General features: G+C 36.0%; 1 protein-coding gene across 2 annotated transcripts in view; it reads left to right on the top strand.

Annotated features, from left to right (window-relative positions):
* The window catches only part of CBLB (Cbl proto-oncogene B), a 214,259-nt gene that overhangs the window by 84,035 nt on the left and 108,117 nt on the right, over positions 1 to 22,107 (top strand). For both annotated transcript variants that reach the window (XM_022594278.2, XM_089910515.1), the window contains exon 4: positions 9,217 to 9,363. In XM_022594278.2, the coding sequence (XP_022449986.1) occupies positions 9,217 to 9,363 (147 nt within the window). The remainder of the gene's footprint in view (positions 1 to 9,216; positions 9,364 to 22,107) is intronic.

Genomic DNA, 22,107 nt, shown 5'->3' with positions numbered 1-22,107 from the left:
TCCTATATTTGTTTTCTATTTGTCTGTAGTGTGATATTTAGCTTTTTAATAGAACTAAGACAGTACCGGGCATACTATTTATTGTCTTGCCTTTTTCACTTCACACTTTTATTGAGCACGTTTGTGTGTGTGTGCATGCACACACACACACACACACACACACACTCTATGTTATAATGTGGCATCCATGTCAATTATACCAAAAATAAATGAGAATTGCTTGGCCAAATTATGTTTATTTTTATATTTGCCTCAACCGTTTGAATAAAGTAATTTTAACCCCAGGGAAGAGGTGGAATACATGTCATGATTTTAGTTTTCTTGTCAGTAATGCAGAACATGAGCAGCAGAGAGCTGAGCTATCTCTTTGCTCTGTGGTTCATTTGTTTTTCACTTGTTCCATTCCTGGGGAGCAGGGTTGAAGTGGGACAAAGGTATCAATGAGGAAAATTTCCAGAGTCAAAAGGAGGAAGTAACTGTCAGAGAACAGGTAATGTGATGGAAACTATGTTTATGCTTCCTCAGAAAGTATGACAAATGTGTTCAGTTTACTGAGATTCTGGAAACTTCACATGAGGCATACAGCCTTAATTTTCTTTCATTGCTGTTGTTATATTTTGCAATTAACAAAGAAAAAATAAATAGGGAGAGAAAAGATACTACAACTCACAGAGCAAAGATTTTTGTTTTTTCTTATTTAGAGCCAAACACTAGATTTTTACTTCTCTCTTAAAGCAGCTTTTGGTAAAATTCCTTTTCATCAAAGTTTGGAAAGTTGATGCCTTACTATGTAGTGTTTCTGTAAACTGGTTTTATGTACTGCTCCTATCGATCTGTTCATTAGCACTGTTCGGGTCAGGAAATTCTTACGTGTTTATTCTTTAAATATTTTCATGGTCATTGACATTAACATTTATTGGGTATCTATTATGTGTAAGAAGCTGTTACAGGTATAATAAGACTTTTTCTTCCCCAACAAAGACTTTTGCTCTGATAGAGGTGAAGTGCGATATGTTTATACAATAGCTGTGGTACTCTTCAGAGAGAACTTCCTGCCACTGCAGGTAATGTGAAGTGGTGGCATTTAATAGCCTGATAGATGACATCCAGGAAGGGGGATGGAAAAGATACCATGGCCGTACTTTGACATAAAACTGGTGCAGGTGAAAGTTCAACAGGCTGAGACATTGGAACTTTGAATCAGTAAGGAGGAAGATGTAGCTTAACCCGAGGTTAAGAGCAGGAGAGGTCAGGAAGAGGCCATTCAAATGCTCGAGGAGAGAACAGAGAAGTGGTGTGAGAAATGGTGCAAGGTAGCTTGGTCCCATGGACAGGAGAAATCCTCGAAGAAAATATTGTAGGAAAAATTTGAACTATATTCTAATGAGTAGAAGTAAAATCTATCTCTGAAGTGTAAATGTGACCAAAAATAAAAATAGTGGACTAGGGAATGTAGCAAGTAAAAATAATTAAGAATTTTCATTAGAAGCAATAAGTACTGACTTAATTGACATAATTCAGATTGCTACTTCACTGTAATTTTTCTTATGGCGATCTACTGGGAATTGCAAAGAACAAAAATGAATCTAGATTAAAAAAAATTGTTTCAGGGTCAAGTTTGTCTATTTGATGAAGAGACTCTTCTTTTATCAAAGTACCCCGGGTCATAAAAGTATAGTTTAAACTTCCAGTGTTTCTTTTTCTTTTGAAAAAGAACCTATCAAAGAAACTCAAAGAAAACAAAGTTCTACTATGATTACTTCTGGCTGCTTCTATTTGAATCATTGCAATGGCAACTTTCCACATGGTTCACAGAATTTTTATTGTATTGATATTTTATCTTAAATAGGAATGCAGGAATAGTTTTTTCTTTTCTCTCTCAAGTAATAGACTGGTCTACATTTTCAAGGTTTATTTTATAAGAGGATACTTGTTACAGATTAGGTTTAAAAATCAAAAGAAGTCCAACACTAAAGACAAAAGTGTTTTCTTTATTGAAGTAGATATTGTTAAACTTTTAAACCAGATGAAAGTACGAGTGATCATATCATACTGTCGTAGTTTCTCATAATAAATTTTCCATATAAAATTATTTGTTGTAGGGAGGGTGGGAGGGAGGGAGATGCAAGAGGGAAGAGATACGGGAACATATGTATATGTATAGCTGATTCACTTTGTCATAAAGCAGAAACTAACACACCATTGTAAAGCAATTATACTCCAATAACGATGTAAAAAAATTAAAATTATTTGTTGAAATCATCAAAGGGATAATCCTACTCTGCGTTGCTGCAAAGTTTAAATAGCTAACATTTAAAAAGATTATTTGGGAAGTTTTATTGAATGTACTGAGTTAAGGCTTATTGTAGTCCTTTTCTTCATCCAAACTGCTGTCATAATCTTAGGAAATTTCAAAATCCACTTGAAGGACCCCATTCACCCTTGGAGTTTTTTAATTCCTCACCTAATTCATCTTCACTGTACTGTTCCTACCCATTGCAGGGCCATATTCGGGTCAGAACTGCATCCATCACCCCCAAAATTGTAGACCCCTCTGTCTCTCTCACTGATTACCACCTTTGTTCTGCTTCTATCTCAGTTTTATTCCCACTATGTTGTTCTATACCTTTGGCAATCCCTAAGCCCCTTAAATTCATTAAGAGTAGGATTGTGTCATCTTCACCTTCGTATCATCAGTGCCTACCTAGACATAGTCTAGTAGACACTCAGTCAAGTTATGCAGAATAAATGAATGGATTAATCAAATATTCGCCCATTGTTTGCTGTGGAATTATAAGAGGCCACCATGACAATTGACGATAATAAGGTGAGAATGATGGCCTTAAGATGGCCATCAGTTTAAGTAACAATAGTATTATATGGGGAAACGAAGAAAGACTACTAGGATATTTATACTTTTAAACAGAGGTGGCAGGTAGAGTTAATAATAACTCTTATTTATTGAGAGTTTTAAAAGTTAGTTGTGTTAGGCTCTTACCTTCATATCTTATTTACTCCTCACATCAACTTAGTGAGACAGGCATTTCTATTTAAAACTTTTAGAGATGAGGAAACTGATTCAGAGAGAGAGGTTTAGTAACTTGTTCAAGACTACCAGCAGAGTAAGGATATGAACCCAATATGTACTATCAAATTTCAGGGCCAATCTCTTTAATACACAACAGTTGAAGAGTTAGGCAGAATATCTTTTGAATATCTTCTGGGAACTTGTCAAAGGATATTACATTTGAATGTGATAGGAATATTTCATGTTTTAGTTGTGTTTAGGTAAGTCATTTGTAAATAGTCCATTCAAAACTGTTTATTTTAGAAAGCAAATTTATTTACCCTGAGTGCATCATTCTTATTTTGTAAGATGGCCTGCTGCTCTTAATAGACCGTTGTGGGCAACACGTTTGAGAGTATACTGCAGAGATCAAAGGATGCCCGGGGTTCATCTTTCCCAGACACAATTTTGCACTTGGTCTCCCTAGCCTTGTTAGTGGTGGATGATTTGTCCTTTAAGAAAGGAAAAAGACCTTCCTTGGTTACCTATTTTAGTGCAGCTTTTGGACTGACATTGTTTGCTAAATTCTTTTAAAGTGAGCAGTTCAATGGAGTAACATGGAGCAGCTTAAAAAATTGTCCTGCTGCCTGTGTCTCAGGTTAGAATGTTTCTGTTCACACTTTACTTCTCTTATGACTTGGGGTAGGCTCTGAGTCTTCATTGGGATTTGGACTTTTAAGATCTGCTTCGTATTCCTTGTAAATTGGTGCAGACACTATGGAAAATAGTATGGACGTTCCTTAAAAAACTAAAAGTAGAGTTGCCATATGATCCGGCAATCCCACTCCTGGGCATATATCTGGAGAAAACCATAATCCGAAAAGATACATGTACCCCAGTGTTCATTGCAACACTATTTACAATAGCCAAGACATGGAAGCAACCTAAATGTCCATCAACAGATGAAGGGATAAAGAAGATGTGGTATATATACACAATGGAATATTACTCAGCCATAGAAAAGAATGAAACAATGCTATTTGCAGCAGCGTGGATGGACCTAGAAATTATCGTACTAAGTGAAGTAAGTCAGAGAAAGACAAATACCGTATGATATCACGTATATGTGGAATCTAAAATATGGCACACGGCTCCCCTGGTGGCACAGTGGTTGAGAGTCCGTCTGCCGATGCAGGGGACACGGGTTCGTGCCCCGGTCCGGGAGGATCCCACATGCCGCGGAGCGGCTGGGCCCGTGAGCCATGGCTGCTGGGCCTGCGCGTCCGGAGCCTGTGCTCCGCAACGGGAGAGGCCACAGCAGCGAGAGGCCAGCATTCTGCAAAAAAAAAAAAAAAAAAAAAAAGTAAATATGGCACAAATGAACTTATTTACAAAACAGAAACAGACTGACAGACATAGAAAACAAACTTACGGTTACCAAAGGGGAAAGGGGGTTGGGGAGGGATAAACTAGAGTTTGGGATTAGCATATACAAGCTACTATATATAAAATAGATGAGCAACAAGGTCCTACTGTATATATAGCACAGGGAACTAGATTCAATATCCTGTCATAAACCATAATGGAAAAGAGTATGAAAAAGAATGTGTATATATATGTATAACTGAATCACTTTGCTGTACACCAGAAACTAGCACAATATTGTAAATCAGCTATACTTCAGTTGAAAAAAAAATCTGCCTCGTATTCCCCTTAGATGTATGGAAAACTTTAAAGCACTTAGACAAGAGAATGGAGAAGATCCAGTTTTATTTGAGACTCCCAGGAGTCATCTTAATAATAGTCTCTATTCCCAAGAGGGGGAAATGAAAGGCAAGGCTTGCATCAGCCTAGTATCCTCACTTTCTTAGGAATCAAAATGTTCCCAAGGTCAAAAACAGTGTGAAGTAACGCCCTAAACCCATCTTCGAAGGCACTACATCGGAAATAGAGTGAATGGTAATTGCTCTTTAACTGGACGTGAGTCTCATTTTCAGTGCCACTGTTTATATTCTTCGTGTCCTGCCTTTCTCTTTATGTTGAATTTGTTCCACCTTGTAAAGATTAAGAAGCACATGTTCTAGCTTTTAAATGTAAAAATTGAATTATTAATAGTTTTTGGATAAAAAATGGGCTCCCATTTCTTCTACCAGAAGCAGTACATTCTCAGAAACTTTGGAACTCACTGATATGAAGTGTCATTTAAAGTTTTTCACTACTTCAGCACTTAAAGCTTTTTATTTCCTCCTTGATATATGACACAGCTGTTTCTCGAAGTGAGCAAAGTCAAGGACTCCATACGATCTAATTAGATTATTCTCTTTGTGTGTCTCCTACATTTAGTGAAGGTTACTAATCAAGTCTTGATGTATTTTTTATTCATTTTTCAAATTCCTCATCTCAAGATGGCTATCGTTGGTGCATTGCCCCCACTATATTGTATGATAATAATGTAGTCATGTCTTTTTCTCCCCTACTATGTGATAAATTTATTAGGGGTAGGATTGTGTCATCCTACGTCAAATCTTGTGTACCTTCAGCCTCCTGATGATGCTGGCTATAGCCACTTAAGCTACTAAGACTTATTCGTAAAGAGTGATGCTCCATCTTTCCGACCTCACATTCTGTGGAGTAATGTAACTTGAATTTTGGAGAAATTGATTCATACTGTTTTAAAGAAGGACAGTTTTAGGTGATCAAATTCAGGATAAAAGAGGCACCTTGCTTCTTAGGTGATATTCTTGACATTGCTGATGCATTCATTACACTTTTTTTTTTTTTTAAAGGCAGATAGTTTTCCTTCTCATCTTCTCCCTCTCCTTTGTCTTTGCTCCTCTCTGCCTCCCCCTTCTCAAGGCTCCTCTATATATTAACATCTTTACTGGTTTACCCAGTATTGACATCTAGAAGTTACTTTTTGCTTACCTGGTGTATGTATCAGAATACTTTTACTCCAAAATTATTGCTTATAAACAAAACCTCACACAAAACAAATTTTTAAAATGGCTTAGCTTTTGATGGTTAATGGGAGATAATGTGGTAGTAATTAGTCAAAATAAAGTATCCCTTTATTGAAAGTATTGGAAAATTTCTTGTAAATTAAAGTTATGTTTAAGGTTATTGAGTCTTTGTAGATAAATTTTCTTTCCTTAGTTGTTCTGGGGTAGGGCATTTAGTAATAGATACATATCTTAATATAGATGCTTCAAATCCTTTATTAAGCTGTCATCATTTTTGGTCTTATGATGAGCGGCAGTCAGGTGAGCTTAGGGAAAATTGGCAAAGTATGGACAAATACCAAGATAGGAAAAAAATTCATCTACAAAGAAGATGTGGAGTTGTTGCCTTTCTTCCCTCTATGTCTAGATGATTAGAGATGACTGTATCCTTGGATTTTATTTTCAAAATTGGAGGTTATTTTTAAAATGGGTATCTAAGAGTGCAGAGTGGGGTGGGGAACTAAAGCTTGATGTAAAGCAAAATATAGTAAACAAAAAACTCCCACACAGTCATATAAAAAACAAACCTATTTGCTATGACAGTAAATTTAAATGACATCAGATGATAGAATTAGCTATAAGTTCTTTTCATTTCTTGTTGTGGATTGCAACCTCTGTAAATCGATATTTCAGGTAAAGGGTTTCCAAAATAATCATTTACATATGTATGGTGTGTGTTTTTAAAAATTAGATATAAAATACATATAAATATGCATTCTGGTATATGTGAAAACTAAAGTAACACAAAACTGTTGCATTCACATGTTTTTAACAACTTGAATTTGTGTTTCTTTAAAGACTAAAGGCAAAATAGATCTTTTCATTGCCTTAGTTTATGCAAAAAGTTGAATAAAAATATGGTGATCTGTTTGTAGGAACAAGAAAATTGGACTATACACACAGTTTATAATTTAACAGTGATTAGTTATATAGTGATTATTAGAGCTTCTAGACTGTAAATTATAAAGATAAAATGTTACTATTTCTGTTTTAAAGTTTATTGCCTACATAGCCAGTGGATCAGAAATCCAAGATGGGTAATCACTGGTATTGTGCTTCAGGCTTTAGATCTAACAAATAAAAATGAAAAACATTTGGATATGATTAAAGAACAGAGAAACAAGGGGATGGAGAGCAACCAATTCAGAAAATAAGGAACAGTTGGTTTTCCCTAATTACAGCCATCTTGTTTTCTTTTTTCTTCTGTATGTATCAATTGGAAGTTTGGTAGAAAATTAACTTGTTTGCCTAATTATAGAAATAAATTCGTTGCAGATTTTCAAAAGTGACTTTATGTTTTTCCTTAAACTCAGATTTCAAAAGTCAGTTGCAGTTTGTATTGGCTGCAATTCTTTCCTTGGATATAGTTCATCAGTTTACTTTTCATTTCCTAAGACTGGATTTCTTAAATCTACCATCGCCTAAATGAGGATGTGTTGACATAAATGAGAAGATCAAAGATTCAACTAATTAAAGAAGTTTTACCTTGGAATTAGGCTGAGTTGTGCAGAAGTGTGGCTGAATCTAAGAAGATGATGAAACATTTTGCATAACCTAACCATAATGATTTTGCAGATTGTTTGTTGTTGCCAGTCAAGCACTAAAATAAGGCCTAAGCTGACCCTTCTTTCCCATAAATCTTCTCATGGATAATAAAGGTTATGGAAATTGGGACTTTTTGGTTTTCCAGTAGAGATGAATTTTTTGAGATGTCAATTACTTTATACTTTATTGCTTTCTGTTCATTCCTATTTTTCCCACTTTTTATCACAAGTGCCTTATTTATTACGTATTCATATAATACAGGAAGTTACATGTTTCCTTTCAGTGACTTTATGGAGAGGTGCATGTTTTATGATCTTTTTGGTACCTAACATGTTTTTTTTGCTTGTTATTTGAGAGTCATTAAACCCAGATACATGAGTAAAAAAAAAAAGGCAAATAAACACAACTTTCAGTATCAAAGTCCTGCTGAAACATTGTATGGTGTTATATGCATTGCCGATTTGATGGCTTTCTTTAGTTTTCCTCTGTATTTACTTTGAGTGCTAATTCAAGCGCCTCCTCCCCAGCCCCAGCCCTGACCCCTCAACACACACACAAAGCAGTTAAGGCTTCAAAATGGAACGATAGTAGATATGTGCCTGCTGTGTTCTGGTGATTCTGAATAAGCAGGAATATAAAGAGGCAAGGTCACCTCAAAACTGAAAAGTTCTGTAGTATTTTATCTTTCAGTTGCTTCCTTACTATCTAGCACTAACAGTTTTGGGCTGATTAACATAATTAATGTTGTAAACTTATGAAAAGCTAAGAAGGAATGTAGATGATACTGTTAAAGTATTAGTCATGGTTTGAAGCCTGTTCTAAATCATGTCAGAATTCCCAGAACTTAACATGGAAATTAGAATAGAGACAACACCTACATTTCCTTCCCTTCCAAACCATTGTTTTCATACTGCCATAGCTTTTTCTTTCTAAAACCGAGATTTGATCATTTCCTTAATCTTTTTAGTCCATTTTGGCTTCCCATTCCTTATTGCAGTAGCTTTTTATGGACTACATTAGAATTACCCAGGGAGCTTCTAAAATATGCACATATCTGAGACTTATCAGAAACTCTGATTTTTATATAGAAGTGACAAGTGTATTTGACAAAAACTTTGTTCATTGGTTCAGATGCCTCTTTTTGTCATGTCCCAACCAAACTTTCTCATCTTGTCTCAAGCCGTTTCCTCCACTCTCTTTCTGCTCTTCTCTAGCCATGCTAAATCTAGATATTTTCCAAATAGTTCTATTCCTAACCTCTCCTCCTTCCCCTCCTCTCCACTCTAAGTCTTTCATCTGTTGAACAACTGCTTATCTTGCTAGATTCGCCTTAAATGACACATCTTTCCTTATTCCCTGTGTAGAAATAAGCACTCTGTTTTTTTTGTTTAACATTTATATTTGATTATGAGTTTTTTAGGTGTCCGTCTCCCCCATTAAACCTCATGTAATTCATCTTGTTCACGTTTATATTAAATGAGTACATGGACGACTAATAGAATCCCTGTTAGGAATTTAAATGTACAGTTTTTATGAACATTGTTTTTAAGGGCTTTATTGAGTTGACCTAGGTTGATAATTTCATTTTTCATAATATATTCCCATTAAATCTTACATGCCTATATATTTACTTTTTCCTTCATTTTTCCCTGTTTGTATCTACAGACGAAATCTTACAAAACTCTCCCTTATCTTCAGTCACATGTTGGCAGAAATCAAAGCTATCTTTCCCAATGGGCAATTCCAGGGAGATAACTTCCGTATCACGAAAGCAGATGCTGCTGAATTCTGGAGAAAGTTTTTTGGAGACAAGTAAGTACAAATTTGGATCCATGTTTGAAGAATGACTTAGACCTGCCTCCAGTTCCACATGGTGTAGATTTTACCTGAGTATTTTGAGAATATACTGCAGTGTTTTTGATAAGTGTTTTGATTGCTGTTTTTTCTATTTAGCCACCAAAAGTATACCTCAGTAACTGAATAATTTTGTTGTTACCAAGTAAATATTATATGACATTTATTTATTCGGTGAGCATTCATTGAGTTAAATAGTTAGCTCTAAGAAGCAGATGTATGTAAGACAGAGTATACATGAGAAGCTCATAACTTTTTATAACTTAGTGTACACATAAAACACATATAGAAAATAAAAGGCAGAAAGGGAAAGACACTTTAAAAATTGGCCTAAATAAATTGTTCTGACAATCCAGAGGGGGGACACTTACTTGAGGACTGCAGGCATCGGAGACTGCTTTCTATACTAGGAGGTAGAGTATCAGCTTGACGAAGATCTGAAATTGAAGTGGGAAAAGGCCTCAGCACTGGCATTCAGGTTTTCTCTGTGTCATTGCACAGAAAGTATGCACGTGTAAACAAGATACAGAAATGAGGATAATGTTATCACAGAGTTGCATTATCTCACAAAAATAGCTAAAGATGTTTTCCTTAGGTATTTCCTATCCAGACACAAACCCAGGTGAGCTTGGCAAATAATAGGAATTGAATATCTGAAGTCTGCATAACTTAAATAAAACGTGCAAAACTTTTATCAGGAATCTCTTAGTAAGATGCTTAAGAACCGAGCATCGGGTGGCAGATGGTTTCTTCAGTTTCTTTTAAGGGTCCCCTTTGATGAGAGAGCACCCTCAGAATGTCCTTGAATGTAGGCAGAACTGTAGCTAAGAATTAAGGAGGAGTGATTGCTTACACACAGATTATTGTTTTCATCCTGTAGTTAAATTCTTTATTTATACGTTAGCTGACGAAATACAATGTAAAATGTTGGCACACACTTTCAGTGATCTGGAGTCCTGTGACACTGGTGAATTAACTGTAACGTTGGGTTTCCTGTTTTTTTTTTTTCTCTATGACGTGCTGTGTTTATCTATAGCTACCACATGACTAGGACATACACAGAGCAATGCACATTTGATTAGATGCATATATATATATATATATATTTTTTTTTGCGGTACGCAGCCTCTCACTGTTGTGACCTCTCCCGTTGCGGAGCACAGGCTCCGGACGCGCAGGCTCAGCAGCCATGGCTCACGGGCCCAGCCGCTCCGCGGCATGTGGGATCTTCCCCGGACCGGGGCACGAACCCGTGTCCCCTGCATCGGCAGGCAGACTCTCAACCACTGCACCACCAGGGAAGCCCAGATGCATAATTTTTTTACTTCAAAAATATTAAAGCCTTTTTCCCACTTCTTAAATAAAATGCATTCTTAATTATTTTTAGGCACTACGGGAGGAAATACTGTTATTGCTTTTAACACAAGACATTCTGTGTTCCAGAAATCTAGCTCTTTGTAATGCTCCTATATCTATTCACAAATGAGGACTTAAAAAAAGAAAAGTCTCATCTGAATTAGACTAACAGCCAAGAGTGTACGGATTAAATATTTGTGAATAGTAGAAAGCAGAAAGGGACCGCAGAGTTCTGGGAGTAACAGCTGAGGATGTCTTGAAGCTACAGCTCATATATTAACACTCTGAGCCTAATGCAAAGAGTTGGTAACCTTCAAAATAAACTATCTTAAAATTTTAAGAAAATCTATCAGACAAGTTGTTTGCGGTATTTCTTTCTGAAAACTGAAAATTCTGGTGAGTTAAAAATTGCTTGCTTGTCAAAAGGTCAGTAAAAAATGGACCTTTTGACAAAAGATTGCTCACATGTTTTTCAAGAGAGGAGTTTGTTTTGCCAGCACCTCAAACCACAGAAAATTATGCATTTGAGACATCGTTACTTCCCTTTATTTATAGCCATAGACATTAAGGGGCTGAAATTTCTGTCCAACTGCTACGTGAGTGAAATCACTACTAAATCAAATGGGGGATTCTTGAAATTCTGATTAAACGCTCTCCCTACCTCCTAAACCCTTGTACCCTTGTCTTCTGTCTTTGCTTACTTGAGAAGGCTTCTTAATTGGTCTTTAAGATTTTTATTTTGGGGATGAGAGCCAAAGGTAAAGCTCCCTCTGGAACTTAGACATATTTCTGTAGTCATCAAAATGAATGCTTCTTTTATTAGATCACTGGAGAAACCATCTTTATATTCTCTGTGGGTTTTCACCTTATAGTTCCACAGTATTTTATTGAATGAATGGACGAATGAATGATGTAGCCTTTTAAAAGGTTGAATTCTTTTCTCTTCCTTGTACTCATACTAGTTTGCATTTTTGCATAACTGAGTTCTCATACAGAAGTATTCCTGTTATTTATCTACATACTGAGGGCATATGAGAATGCTTTCATGTGACCTAACCGGTGACTTTAAACTTGAATGCATTATTGTTTCCAAAAACAGAACCATTGAGCGGTTAGTTCTCAAAACAGCCAAACAGATTATGATTTTTATAAAGCAGGTTTTAACATAAGGAGTAGTATTGTGATATTTTTCCCAAAAGGAACTGTCAGTAAGAAAAAAATATTAGTATTGAGTTAAAATTGGGAAATAGTTATCGTTCAAAGGACTTTATAAAACTCCTAAAGGCAATCTTAGGATTCAGACCTAAAGAACAGGCAGCAGACAAAAATCTTTAGGTGTCATGTGACTAATGCTTCCTTTCTGTGCTTCTCAACCTTTTTGAAGTCATGGCAGGGCCAGCCTCTGCTCAAGGTCCAAGCCCAGCTGCCAAGGAGGTTCTGCCTGTCTGGAGCCTTAGGGGATCAATAACATATCATGTGCCAGGGTAAACTGGTTGGGAAGTTCTGTAGTTGTTAGATTTGGGGAAGTCCTGTAGTTGGTAGATTTTTATGAGAAGTTATTGAATGTTTTAATAGTTGAGTTCTGCTTTTGCTTTCTTAGTCTGTTGACCAGGAGATAGTAGAAATATGTGGAAAAGAGGAGTGGCATTTTTGAGTGAATGTGTCTAAGTAAATTCTGCCAAATGGGACCAATACCAAACTCTGGGTTAGAAGGTGAAGTTTATAATCCAGAAACTTTAAGCATAAGGCTCAAAGAATGTATTATTAACTGTTCAAAAAAGACCCATTAATGTGATTAGACTCGGTGACAGTCATTTTTCTAATAAGCAAGTCAGGTAGCAGTTTCTAGGCTCCTTGTACCAAGCATTTCTTGATGTTGAGGAGATTTAGACATGTGTTTCCAACCAAATTATAATTCAACAAGAACCATTCTAACTCCTGAATCTTTGTATGTACCTTCTCCCCATCCTTACTTTACTTCAAGTTCTATTCATCAGTTTCATGTTCAAGTTCAAATTCTTCCCTGGACTACTGCAACAGCTTTCTGTCTGGTCTCCCTACCTTTAATAACAGCCTATCCCATCGATTTTCTTGATGAGGCCAGTGAGCTCCAAAAAGCAGAACCCTTCATTCTATTTATTTTTTTTTTTTTGCCTGAAACGCTATGCATTCTATGCATCATTACTGAATCTGGGTTAAAGTCTATAACCCCATTAATATGACAAGCTTTAGGAACTTTTTTTCTAGCTTCATCTCTCTATTCAATTCATCCTCAAAGAAACAACCTCCTCATACTCTGTACTTATTTCCTAGTATGCTTTTTATTTCCACACCTCATTGTCTTTGTTTCCCTAAACTGCACCCTCCTCTTGGGAAACCAGTTACCCACACCCTACCCAGTGTCACACCCTACCCAGTGTTGCCACTTTGGAGGCGTTCCTGAGTAACCCTAACCTAAGGTGGGCATGCCTGCTTTATTCTTCAAGTACCTGAGCTCACATCTCGCACACTAGACTGCAGTGAACTGCTGACATGCTTGCATTTCCCAGTAGACTAGAAAGCTTCCTTGATTTTTATTTCTCAGAGCCTGGTGTGGTTCTTGGAATATGTGAGCTCTAATAAGTGTTAACAGACTGGATGAATAATTGGATGGATGGGTGAGTGGATGGATGATGTCTATTGTCTGCTCAAAATTTTCAATAACTTATGATCTACAAATTGATTTTTTTTTGTCATCAGTTCCTACAGTTCTCCCTGGCATGCCCCTCTTCCCTCCTCTTTCTTTTCTACAGTCCCAGAATCTTGGCACCCATCCTTTAAGTCTAGTTCAGAAGTCTTCTTTTCTGGGTTCTAATATATACCCTCCCACATGTTCAACTTTACGCCATGTTTTGTGTTTATGTTGTATTTTAAATATATTTATATTATCAAATGTATTTATTACGTGGGTCTTTCCTGCTCAAAAATAAAGCTCCTGTTGACTTTTTATCCAAAAATTAGTAAAAACAGGTACATTTATTAGAGTTATTATATGTCAAACTCTGTCAAATGCTTTCACATAGATTAGCTCCATTTTCAGTACGAAGTTTAAACATTATTCTTTAAATGGCTATCAGATGAGTCCTTTGGGTACTGTATACATAACAGACACTCAGTAATTATTGGTTGAGTTCATGATGTATTTTTCTACCATTTTAGTCCTCTTTTCTTTTACTTATGTCCTGTTCTTCAGGCAAGTGGGATTATTTGGCTCTTTCCTGACACCTCAGCGGCTACAGGTTTCTGTGTCTTTGCCCACATTGTTCCTTCCACTTGAAGATTTTTATCTCTGGTATAAAAGTTCTCACTAATCCCTCAAAGTTCATCTTGCTCTTGATTCTGGCCCTTATTATCATACTGGATCTTTTAGTTCTTAAACTCCCATAAGCTCTTGCTCATCCTCCATATTTATTAGTTTTCATTGATTTTTAAAGTTATTTGTCTAGCTATCTTTCCATCAGACTATAAGCCCCATGAAATCAGGCTTATTTAATCAATCTTCGTGTTTCCCAAGGTGGATCAGCACAGTGTCTCATTTGGAGACTTTCAGGAACTGTCGCTCATTTAATTCAAATGAGTTGAGCAGCAGAGGCACGTGTGTGAGTGTGCGCATGTGGGACGTGTACAGCGTTTGCCTGCTTGCTTGTTCTGGGGGCAGCATGCTTAGTGCAGGCTCGCAGGCGGGTCATCTGTGTTCAGGTTCTGACTGCAACATTTACTAGCTTTGTGACTTTGGGCAAGCTCCGTGCTTTCTTCATGCATCAGTTTCTTCATCTGTAAAATGTGGATGGTAATAACAAGAATACCTACTGTGTAGGGTTGTTGCAAAGGTTAAAAGAGCTAAAATCTACATTTCAGGCAGGTAAGACAGTGTCTGGCACTTTGTATGCACTCTGTGTTGTGGAATAATTAACCAGTTTAAACCTTTAATCTTGCTCAAAGCCCCATGAATATATTTATTATTAATTCTACAAATAATATCATTAATATTCAACTTTGCATGATAGAGGTTCTATGGTCCCTAGAAATCTAAAAGCAAAATCCAGAAAAAGTTAATAAAAGTTTTCTAAAATTGTGTATATCCCTATGTAAAAGTGAGGTAGAATATAAGAAACTGTCCTGCTGACCATGGGGGAAAAAAAAATGATCTGTTTAAAATTCAGTTCATTACATCTACCTTTGATTTCCTGGGGAAGTGGTAGGGACCTTTTTTGGTTTCCTGTGTTTTCACTTTTAATAAGAAACAAAGGACAATGGTTTCTTTACCTTTGCAGTGAATAAGATACATTTTTTTTTAGCATATTAGCTAGATCAGTTTTCCCTCTAATCAAAGAAAAGGGAACTTAGTCATATTTAATTAAAGGATGCACAATAGAAATGAAGAACATTTATAAGAAAAATGTGCAGCAGGAGATCTAGAGAGAAAAAAAAGAACTGAAATAGAACTAAAAAAATTGCCATTTAATATTTCTGTTATTTAGTCAACTCTTACTACTGCCTGTTTCGAAAAAGCAAAGTATCTTTATTTCATAAGGACAATAAAATGACAGGGCTATTTTGTTCAACTCACTGCAACAAGATCCAAGACAGAAAAAGCAAATAAGATGTGAAATTATAATTTTCTACCTCTAAGCAGTATGTATTCAATTTGGGGAGGGCAGTATATACAAAGATGATAAATATTTAAAATCAGTTCTGTCCCATTACAGAAGCGCTTAAGGAATGTCACAAATAGTAAGTGAATTATTTACTAGGGCCATCAGAGGAACACTCAGGCTGCATGGAGGAATTGGTATTTTGTATGGGTTGCACATGTGTTAATAAGGAGTACACAGGGGAGAATACTGTGAGAGGGATGGAATTCTCATGGCGTCTGCTGTCTTTCCAAAGAAAGATGCAGAGTAACTTCAAGGTTCCATAAACGGCATTTTTTGTTGTTGTTGTTGTTCTTGTTCTCTTTTTCCTTCTTTTCTTCACGTTGAACTCCTCAGTAAGTGACATTTACTTCAGTGAAATCACCGTGAATTAGGTTCTGGTTCTCAGCCTTGAAACCTGATTTCATTAGAGCCATATGTTTAGAGACTGAGCATACTTTACTGAGCTCACAAACTGATCTATAATCCAGAATAGTGGTTTTATTAATTTACAATGATTAATGCTACTGTCAAGCAGATGGGAATGCTCTCATCACTGTTAGGTAAATTATATGTGGAGCTATATCATATCCAGAACATTCCTTAGTGAACATGGAATCTAAATATGGGGTGGTGGTTTATGACCCACTATAGGAATTCCCCTGCCTTCAAGGACCAAAGTACTTACAATTGTTATTCTCTCTCTTGGACTATGCTTTGAAAGCTCTGTCCATTTTTGGCCATTTGGACTTTCTTTTTCCATATGCAAAGTTGTACTTTTAAAACTCTGTTCTTTGGAGCCCTGAGAACAATGGGAGCCCATGATGGGTTTTAAGTAGGGAAGTGGTCACACTTGGATCATAGGTGGGCTACTCTTGCTGAAGTATGGATAATGAACTTGAGCAGTGGTTTCTAGACCCATTCAATCATATTCCTTATTACTACTTTTTGAGCGTACATCATCTATCTATGTATATCATCTACATACTCACATATGTATAAAATACATATTACTATACAAATAATGTGTATTCTCATACATAATATAAAGGACACATTATAATATAAATTTTTAAAATTGAATTAAAAATGCAAGTAGAATTTCAGTCCTTTCTTCTCATCCTAAATAGGGTCATCTTGTATACCCCCGGGGTCTATGACTGCCCTGCCCCCCACCCCCCCCATTCCACTTCCCACTTTAGAAACTGATAAATTAGGAGAGAAATAGGAGAGAGATAGGAGGCTGTTGTAGAAAACTAGGTGAAGATAATAATAAATTAAATAAACAAATAAATAAATAGAAGTACATGAATTTGAGAATTATATGAAGATAAAATTAACTGTACTTGAGTATTAAGGTATATGAGGTACAAAAAATGAGCCAAATGTGATGCCTCAATCTGCGATTTGAACAACTGGGTACCATTTGCTGAGACAGGAAAAGTAGGAAGAAGAGATTTGGCAGTCAGATGAATTCAGTTTGGCATATGTTCAGTTTCGTGGGTCCAGACAAATCCATGTGGTGATGTTTATTAGTAGATTAGATATACAACCTTGAGGAAAAGAATATAGAATTAAAGACAGAGATTGACAGTACATTTATGAGTTTGCAGATTGACAGCCTGTAGAATGTTTTCCTTGGCCTCAGACAGTATTTACATTAAAAAATTAGTTGGTAACTTTTAAAATTATTGAATTTTACACAAAAATATTGTATTGAATTTCATTGAGCAATTGGAAGTGATGGCAACACTAGATATGAACTCTGACGTGGCGACAGTTGGCTAGACCTGGGTGCCAGCTACCCAGTTTAGATGTGTCCCCTCCAATTGATTGCGGTCCTTACCTGGACCTCTTTACTCATATACATTATCTGCCTGGTCTCCAGGTATCTGAGTTTGTAATCTCTAAAAGCTGTGTGAAGCCATTGGACTGATTGATGTAGACCATGGAGAATGTGCAGGGAGAAAGAACAAAGAGGACAGATCCTTAAAGAATTCTGATGAATGATGTATGCACAGAGGAAATTTAAGGAATGGAGGCATCACCAGGGAAGTAGGCATAAAACCTGGGGAGTGTGGTATTATAGTTGCTAAAGGAAGATAAGATTTAAAGAAAGAGGGAGATGAATCAGAATATAGTGTTGAAAGATCAATTAGATAAAGACTTAAAAGATTTCATCAGATGTGGTACAACAGGCTTTCATAACTTAGTTTATTTTCTTTTTAACATTCTGAAAGTCTCCTTTATAACCAGTCTTAATAGGCTCCACATGTTGCACTGAATAGATGTGTTGAGTTTTTGGTGTACCCTGAATAGGTGCGTTGGATTTTGCTGTACACTGAGTAGGTACATTAAAGTGTCTGGCCTTCCACCAAGACTTGTGGTGCATTATAACCAGCCATCTAGGTGGTAGTCTGAGAATATCTTTTCTTATTTTGAAGTTTCTAAGCTCCCTAATGATAAGGTAAAATGCTAACCTTGTCCTCTAAAGTTTAACCTGTTTGTATCCAGATTTTGGCTACTTATTTTACTTCCCCATCTTGAGAAGTAATTGGTTTTTGTTTTGTTTTATTTTAGCTGCTCTACCAAATGAGGAAAATACTTTCATGCCACTTCTTGAGACCATTAATGTTTTTTAAATAACTTGGAATGTTAAGCCAATCACTAAAACTTCCAGAAATTGTGTTTCTAAAATATCATTTAAAAAGTTCTCCTGTGCAGAGCCCTGTTTTTTTTAAAAGCAGACTTCACATTTCTCCATCTCTTAGTTCTAGTCAGCTGATCAGTTTGATTTAATTAATTAAAACAGTTTTTAAGCCACTTATAATCCCATTCTCAGAAGTTCTTATATTGTATTCAGAGAAATAATTATTTTCTTATTAAATATTTAATAATGTGCCCCTGGAATCAAAGCACGTTTGTTCCTTTCTCTGTGGGATGTTTCTACCTTGGTAGGTGAAGAGAGGCACTTCCTCCTTCTGAAGCAAAGACTATGCTTGTTTACCACCCTGTAATGTAAAGATAGTATTTCTCTGCATATCCAGGGACAAGCATACTTACTAACCATTATAAAATATTTGGGTTCCCTAAGCCCTACATTCCTCTCCAGTTACAAAAGTCACTGTGTGTGTATGTGTCACCTGACTCTCTTTGCATCATCCTGTGGGAATTAGAACAAGTAAGTTCCAAGAAAATGGTGATACTCTGACCACTGCTTCCTGTGAGTTACGAAGTCCTTTGGCTTTGATGCCCTGACCCACAAATACTCTATCTTCTGCCAGCATCCATGCAACTGTGATAGGCTAACTTGTTAGCTTGCAAATAGGGTGGAATCTCAGATTTTCACAGTTCTTTAGAAACATGTTCTGCTGGTGGAGAAATTGTGACTTAAAAGCAAAGTAAATAAAGCTTCATAAAATTAATATTTAGGATTTATTTTTCATTAATAGACTGCTAATGCTTCATCTTCCTGTTTTCCTTATTCTGAATGTTGATTATCAGTAGGAAATGACAATAATTGTTTTCCTTTGTAGCTTTGTTTTTGCCTTGTTTATCTGCAGTCATCAGTAGTTTCTCTTAATAAAAAGGAATTTTGGGGGATCTACTTATGCAAAATAGTATGTACATAGTTTCTCCTGTGAGGCTTTAGTTATTGGAAATTGTATATTTTTTTGCCTTAATTTAACTTACATATCTAGCAGACTTCACCCATTGCTTGTTAATGTAATTGACCTATGTAGAGAGATTTCTGGGGAATTTTCTTTTATTACAGACATTTTAATTTGTAGGACAGGCTGGGCTCTTAATACTAAAAGGACGATGTGTGGCAGAACTTTCTAATTTTAGGGTGTATAGCTTACTAATTTTGTTTAATCTGAGTATCCTAACTTCTAGTATCATAAAATCATACATAATTAAAATCATACAATTATACTCTGAAAAAAATCTGGCTTTTTTCACTATTATGTTTATGAAATTCATCCATGTTCTTGCATATAACAATAGTTTGTTCATTCTCCGTGCCCCATTGTATGGCTACACCACAATTTACATATTCATTCCATTGGTGATGGACATTGGATTCTTCCTCCTTTGGATTTTTATCAGTGGTGCTGCTATGAACACTTTTTGTACATTAAAAGAAAACATGTATACATTTCTGTTGTATGTATATCTAGGAGTGGTATTGCTGGCTCCTAGTTTATGCATAGTTTTAGCTTTAGTAGCTTTTAGTAAACCACCAAAGAGTTTTCCAAAGTGGTTTGCCAATTTAATCACCTATGAGGAGTGCCTGAAGTTTCCTGTTTTCCATATCCTTCCCAACATTTTATGTATCATTTGTCATTTTAAAACTTTTTAATAAGCCACTCTGGTGGGGATGAGTGGAATCTCATTTTGTTCTTAAGTTACATTTCCATGATGACAAATGAAGTTGAGTGTATATTTGTGTGTTTATTGAATATTTTGTTTTTGTGTGAGTGTGAAAATTATTTGCCCAAATTTTGAGTAGCAATTATTAATATTTAGAAGTTTTTATATATTATAGATGTGAATTTTTTGTTGATTATATTTATGTGAACGGTTTCTCCCAATATGTGGCTTTCTTTTTCACTTTGTTAATAACATTGCTTCATGAACACAGGTTTTTAATTTATTTTTTCCTTTATCCTTTGAACATTTGGGGTCCTGTTTTAATTATTTGCCTGTAATGCAGGTATTCTCTTCTGTTTCTTCCAAAAAACTTTATTGCTTTATCTTTCATATTTAGGTCTAAGGTTCATCTAAAATTGATTTTCATATGGTATTAGTTCAGGGTCAAGATTCATTTTCTTCCATATGTATATTCATTTGACCCAGCAGCATTTATTGAAAACATCATCCATTCCCTACTGCTGTTTATATATAGTTGTTACATAACCAGTGTCCAGATATGATTGCATTTGTTTCCAAAATTTGTTTTATTCTATTGTCTATTTGTCTCTCCTTGTGCCAATACCACACTGTCTTAACTGATGTGAAGAGTACAACTTTGTCAGTGTTTTTCTTATTGAAGTTCGGCTTGATTATTCTTGGCTCTTGGCATTTCCCTATGAAGTTCAGAATCAGCCTATCTATTCCTACTATGAAAATGTCTCCTGGAATATTTGATTGGGGTTGTAATAAATCTAAGAATCAATTTGGAGAGAATTGACACCTTTACCATATTGAGTCTGCCAGTCCATTAAAGCGTTGTATCCCTTTATGTCTTCTACATCTCTGATCAAGTATGTCTGTGCGTTTATGTTGTGTTTTTGCTTGTGTTTTGTTGGCTTTATTCCCATTTATTTGATATTTTCAGATGCTATTGTAAATTTTTTAAGTTTTATTTTCTAATTATGTATTGCTTATATATAGAAATACAACTGATTTTTGCATATTTTATCTTTAGCAGCCATGTTGAATTCTCTTTTCTTCTCATAGTTTAATCTGTAAATCTTTTTGTATTTCCTAGGTAGAAAACCATTTCATAGGCAAATACTATTCTAATTTTTGTTTTTAATTGGTTATTTCTGTGATTGCAAAATATACTTGAAACAGTTTTAGTATGTCTTTTACTCCTTTAAGCCACTAGAGCATATTAGAAATATTCTGAAAGCAATTGCTTGTAATCCTACCAAGATCTAGATATCATCAATTAAAATTTGTGTTGATCTCTCCAGACATTCCAGATAGTTTTCAGCATTGGATCATAAAGGACATACAATTTTTCTTTTTTTTTTAGCCACACTACGCGGCTTGTGAGATATAGTTCCCCAACCAGGGATTGAACCAGGGTCCCCGGGGCCCTTGGCAGTGAAGGCACGGAGTCCTAACCACTGGACAGCCAGGGAGTTCCCAAGGACATACAATTTTAAAAATGCTGTTTCCATTTAATGCCATGGACACTTTTCCATGACAATAAATATTTTTTCCGTATACAATTGTTAATTGCTGTAAAATATTCTAATCTATAGATATGTCATATTACTATCCAACATATTTGTTTTAATTTTTTGCTATTATGAACAACACTGTTGAAGAGACATGGATGAGTCTTTGCATTGCTGTGTTTTGGGGTTTTTTTTTTTTTTTTTTTTTTTGCGGTACGCGGGCCTCTCACTGTTGTGGCCTCTCCCGTTGCGGAGCACAGGCTCCGGACGCGCAGGCTCAGCAGCCATGGCTCACGGGCCCAGCCGCTCCGCGGCATGTGGGATCTTCCCGGATCGGGGCACGAACCCATGTCCCCTGCATCGGCAGGCGGACTCTCAACCACTGCGCCACCAGGGAAGCCCTGGGGTTTTTTTTTTTGACATAATTTCCTTGTTGAAATCCCTAGAAGTAGGCTCTTTCTGGGTTAAAATGTATAGGTTTTTGAAACTTGCTGCCAAATTGCCTTCTCGAAATGTGTAAATTTTCATTCACACCAGAAGTACACAGAAGTTCCTGTTTCCAAACATCCTAGCCTTTGTTGAGATTCACACCTTTATTATATGGATTCTTTTTGCATATGAGTTAAAAATAAAACCTATATAGCCTTTTATGAGAACTTGTGGTTTCATGGAAATGTTTTGCCCTTTTTTTGAGTATCAATTGCCTTACATTTTTGTCTTCAATTCCTTATTCTTTTGTGTTAAAACTGCAGGGTTTTAAA

Source organism: Delphinapterus leucas, chromosome 4, assembly GCF_059928025.1.
Source record: "Delphinapterus leucas isolate spDelLeu-1000000601 "Yukka" chromosome 4, BTC_Dleu_Yukka2, whole genome shotgun sequence".
Taxonomy (NCBI): domain Eukaryota; kingdom Metazoa; phylum Chordata; class Mammalia; order Artiodactyla; family Monodontidae; genus Delphinapterus; species Delphinapterus leucas.
The sequence above is the reverse complement of the archived record's forward strand: the minus strand, read 5'-3'. Positions and strand labels throughout refer to the sequence as shown.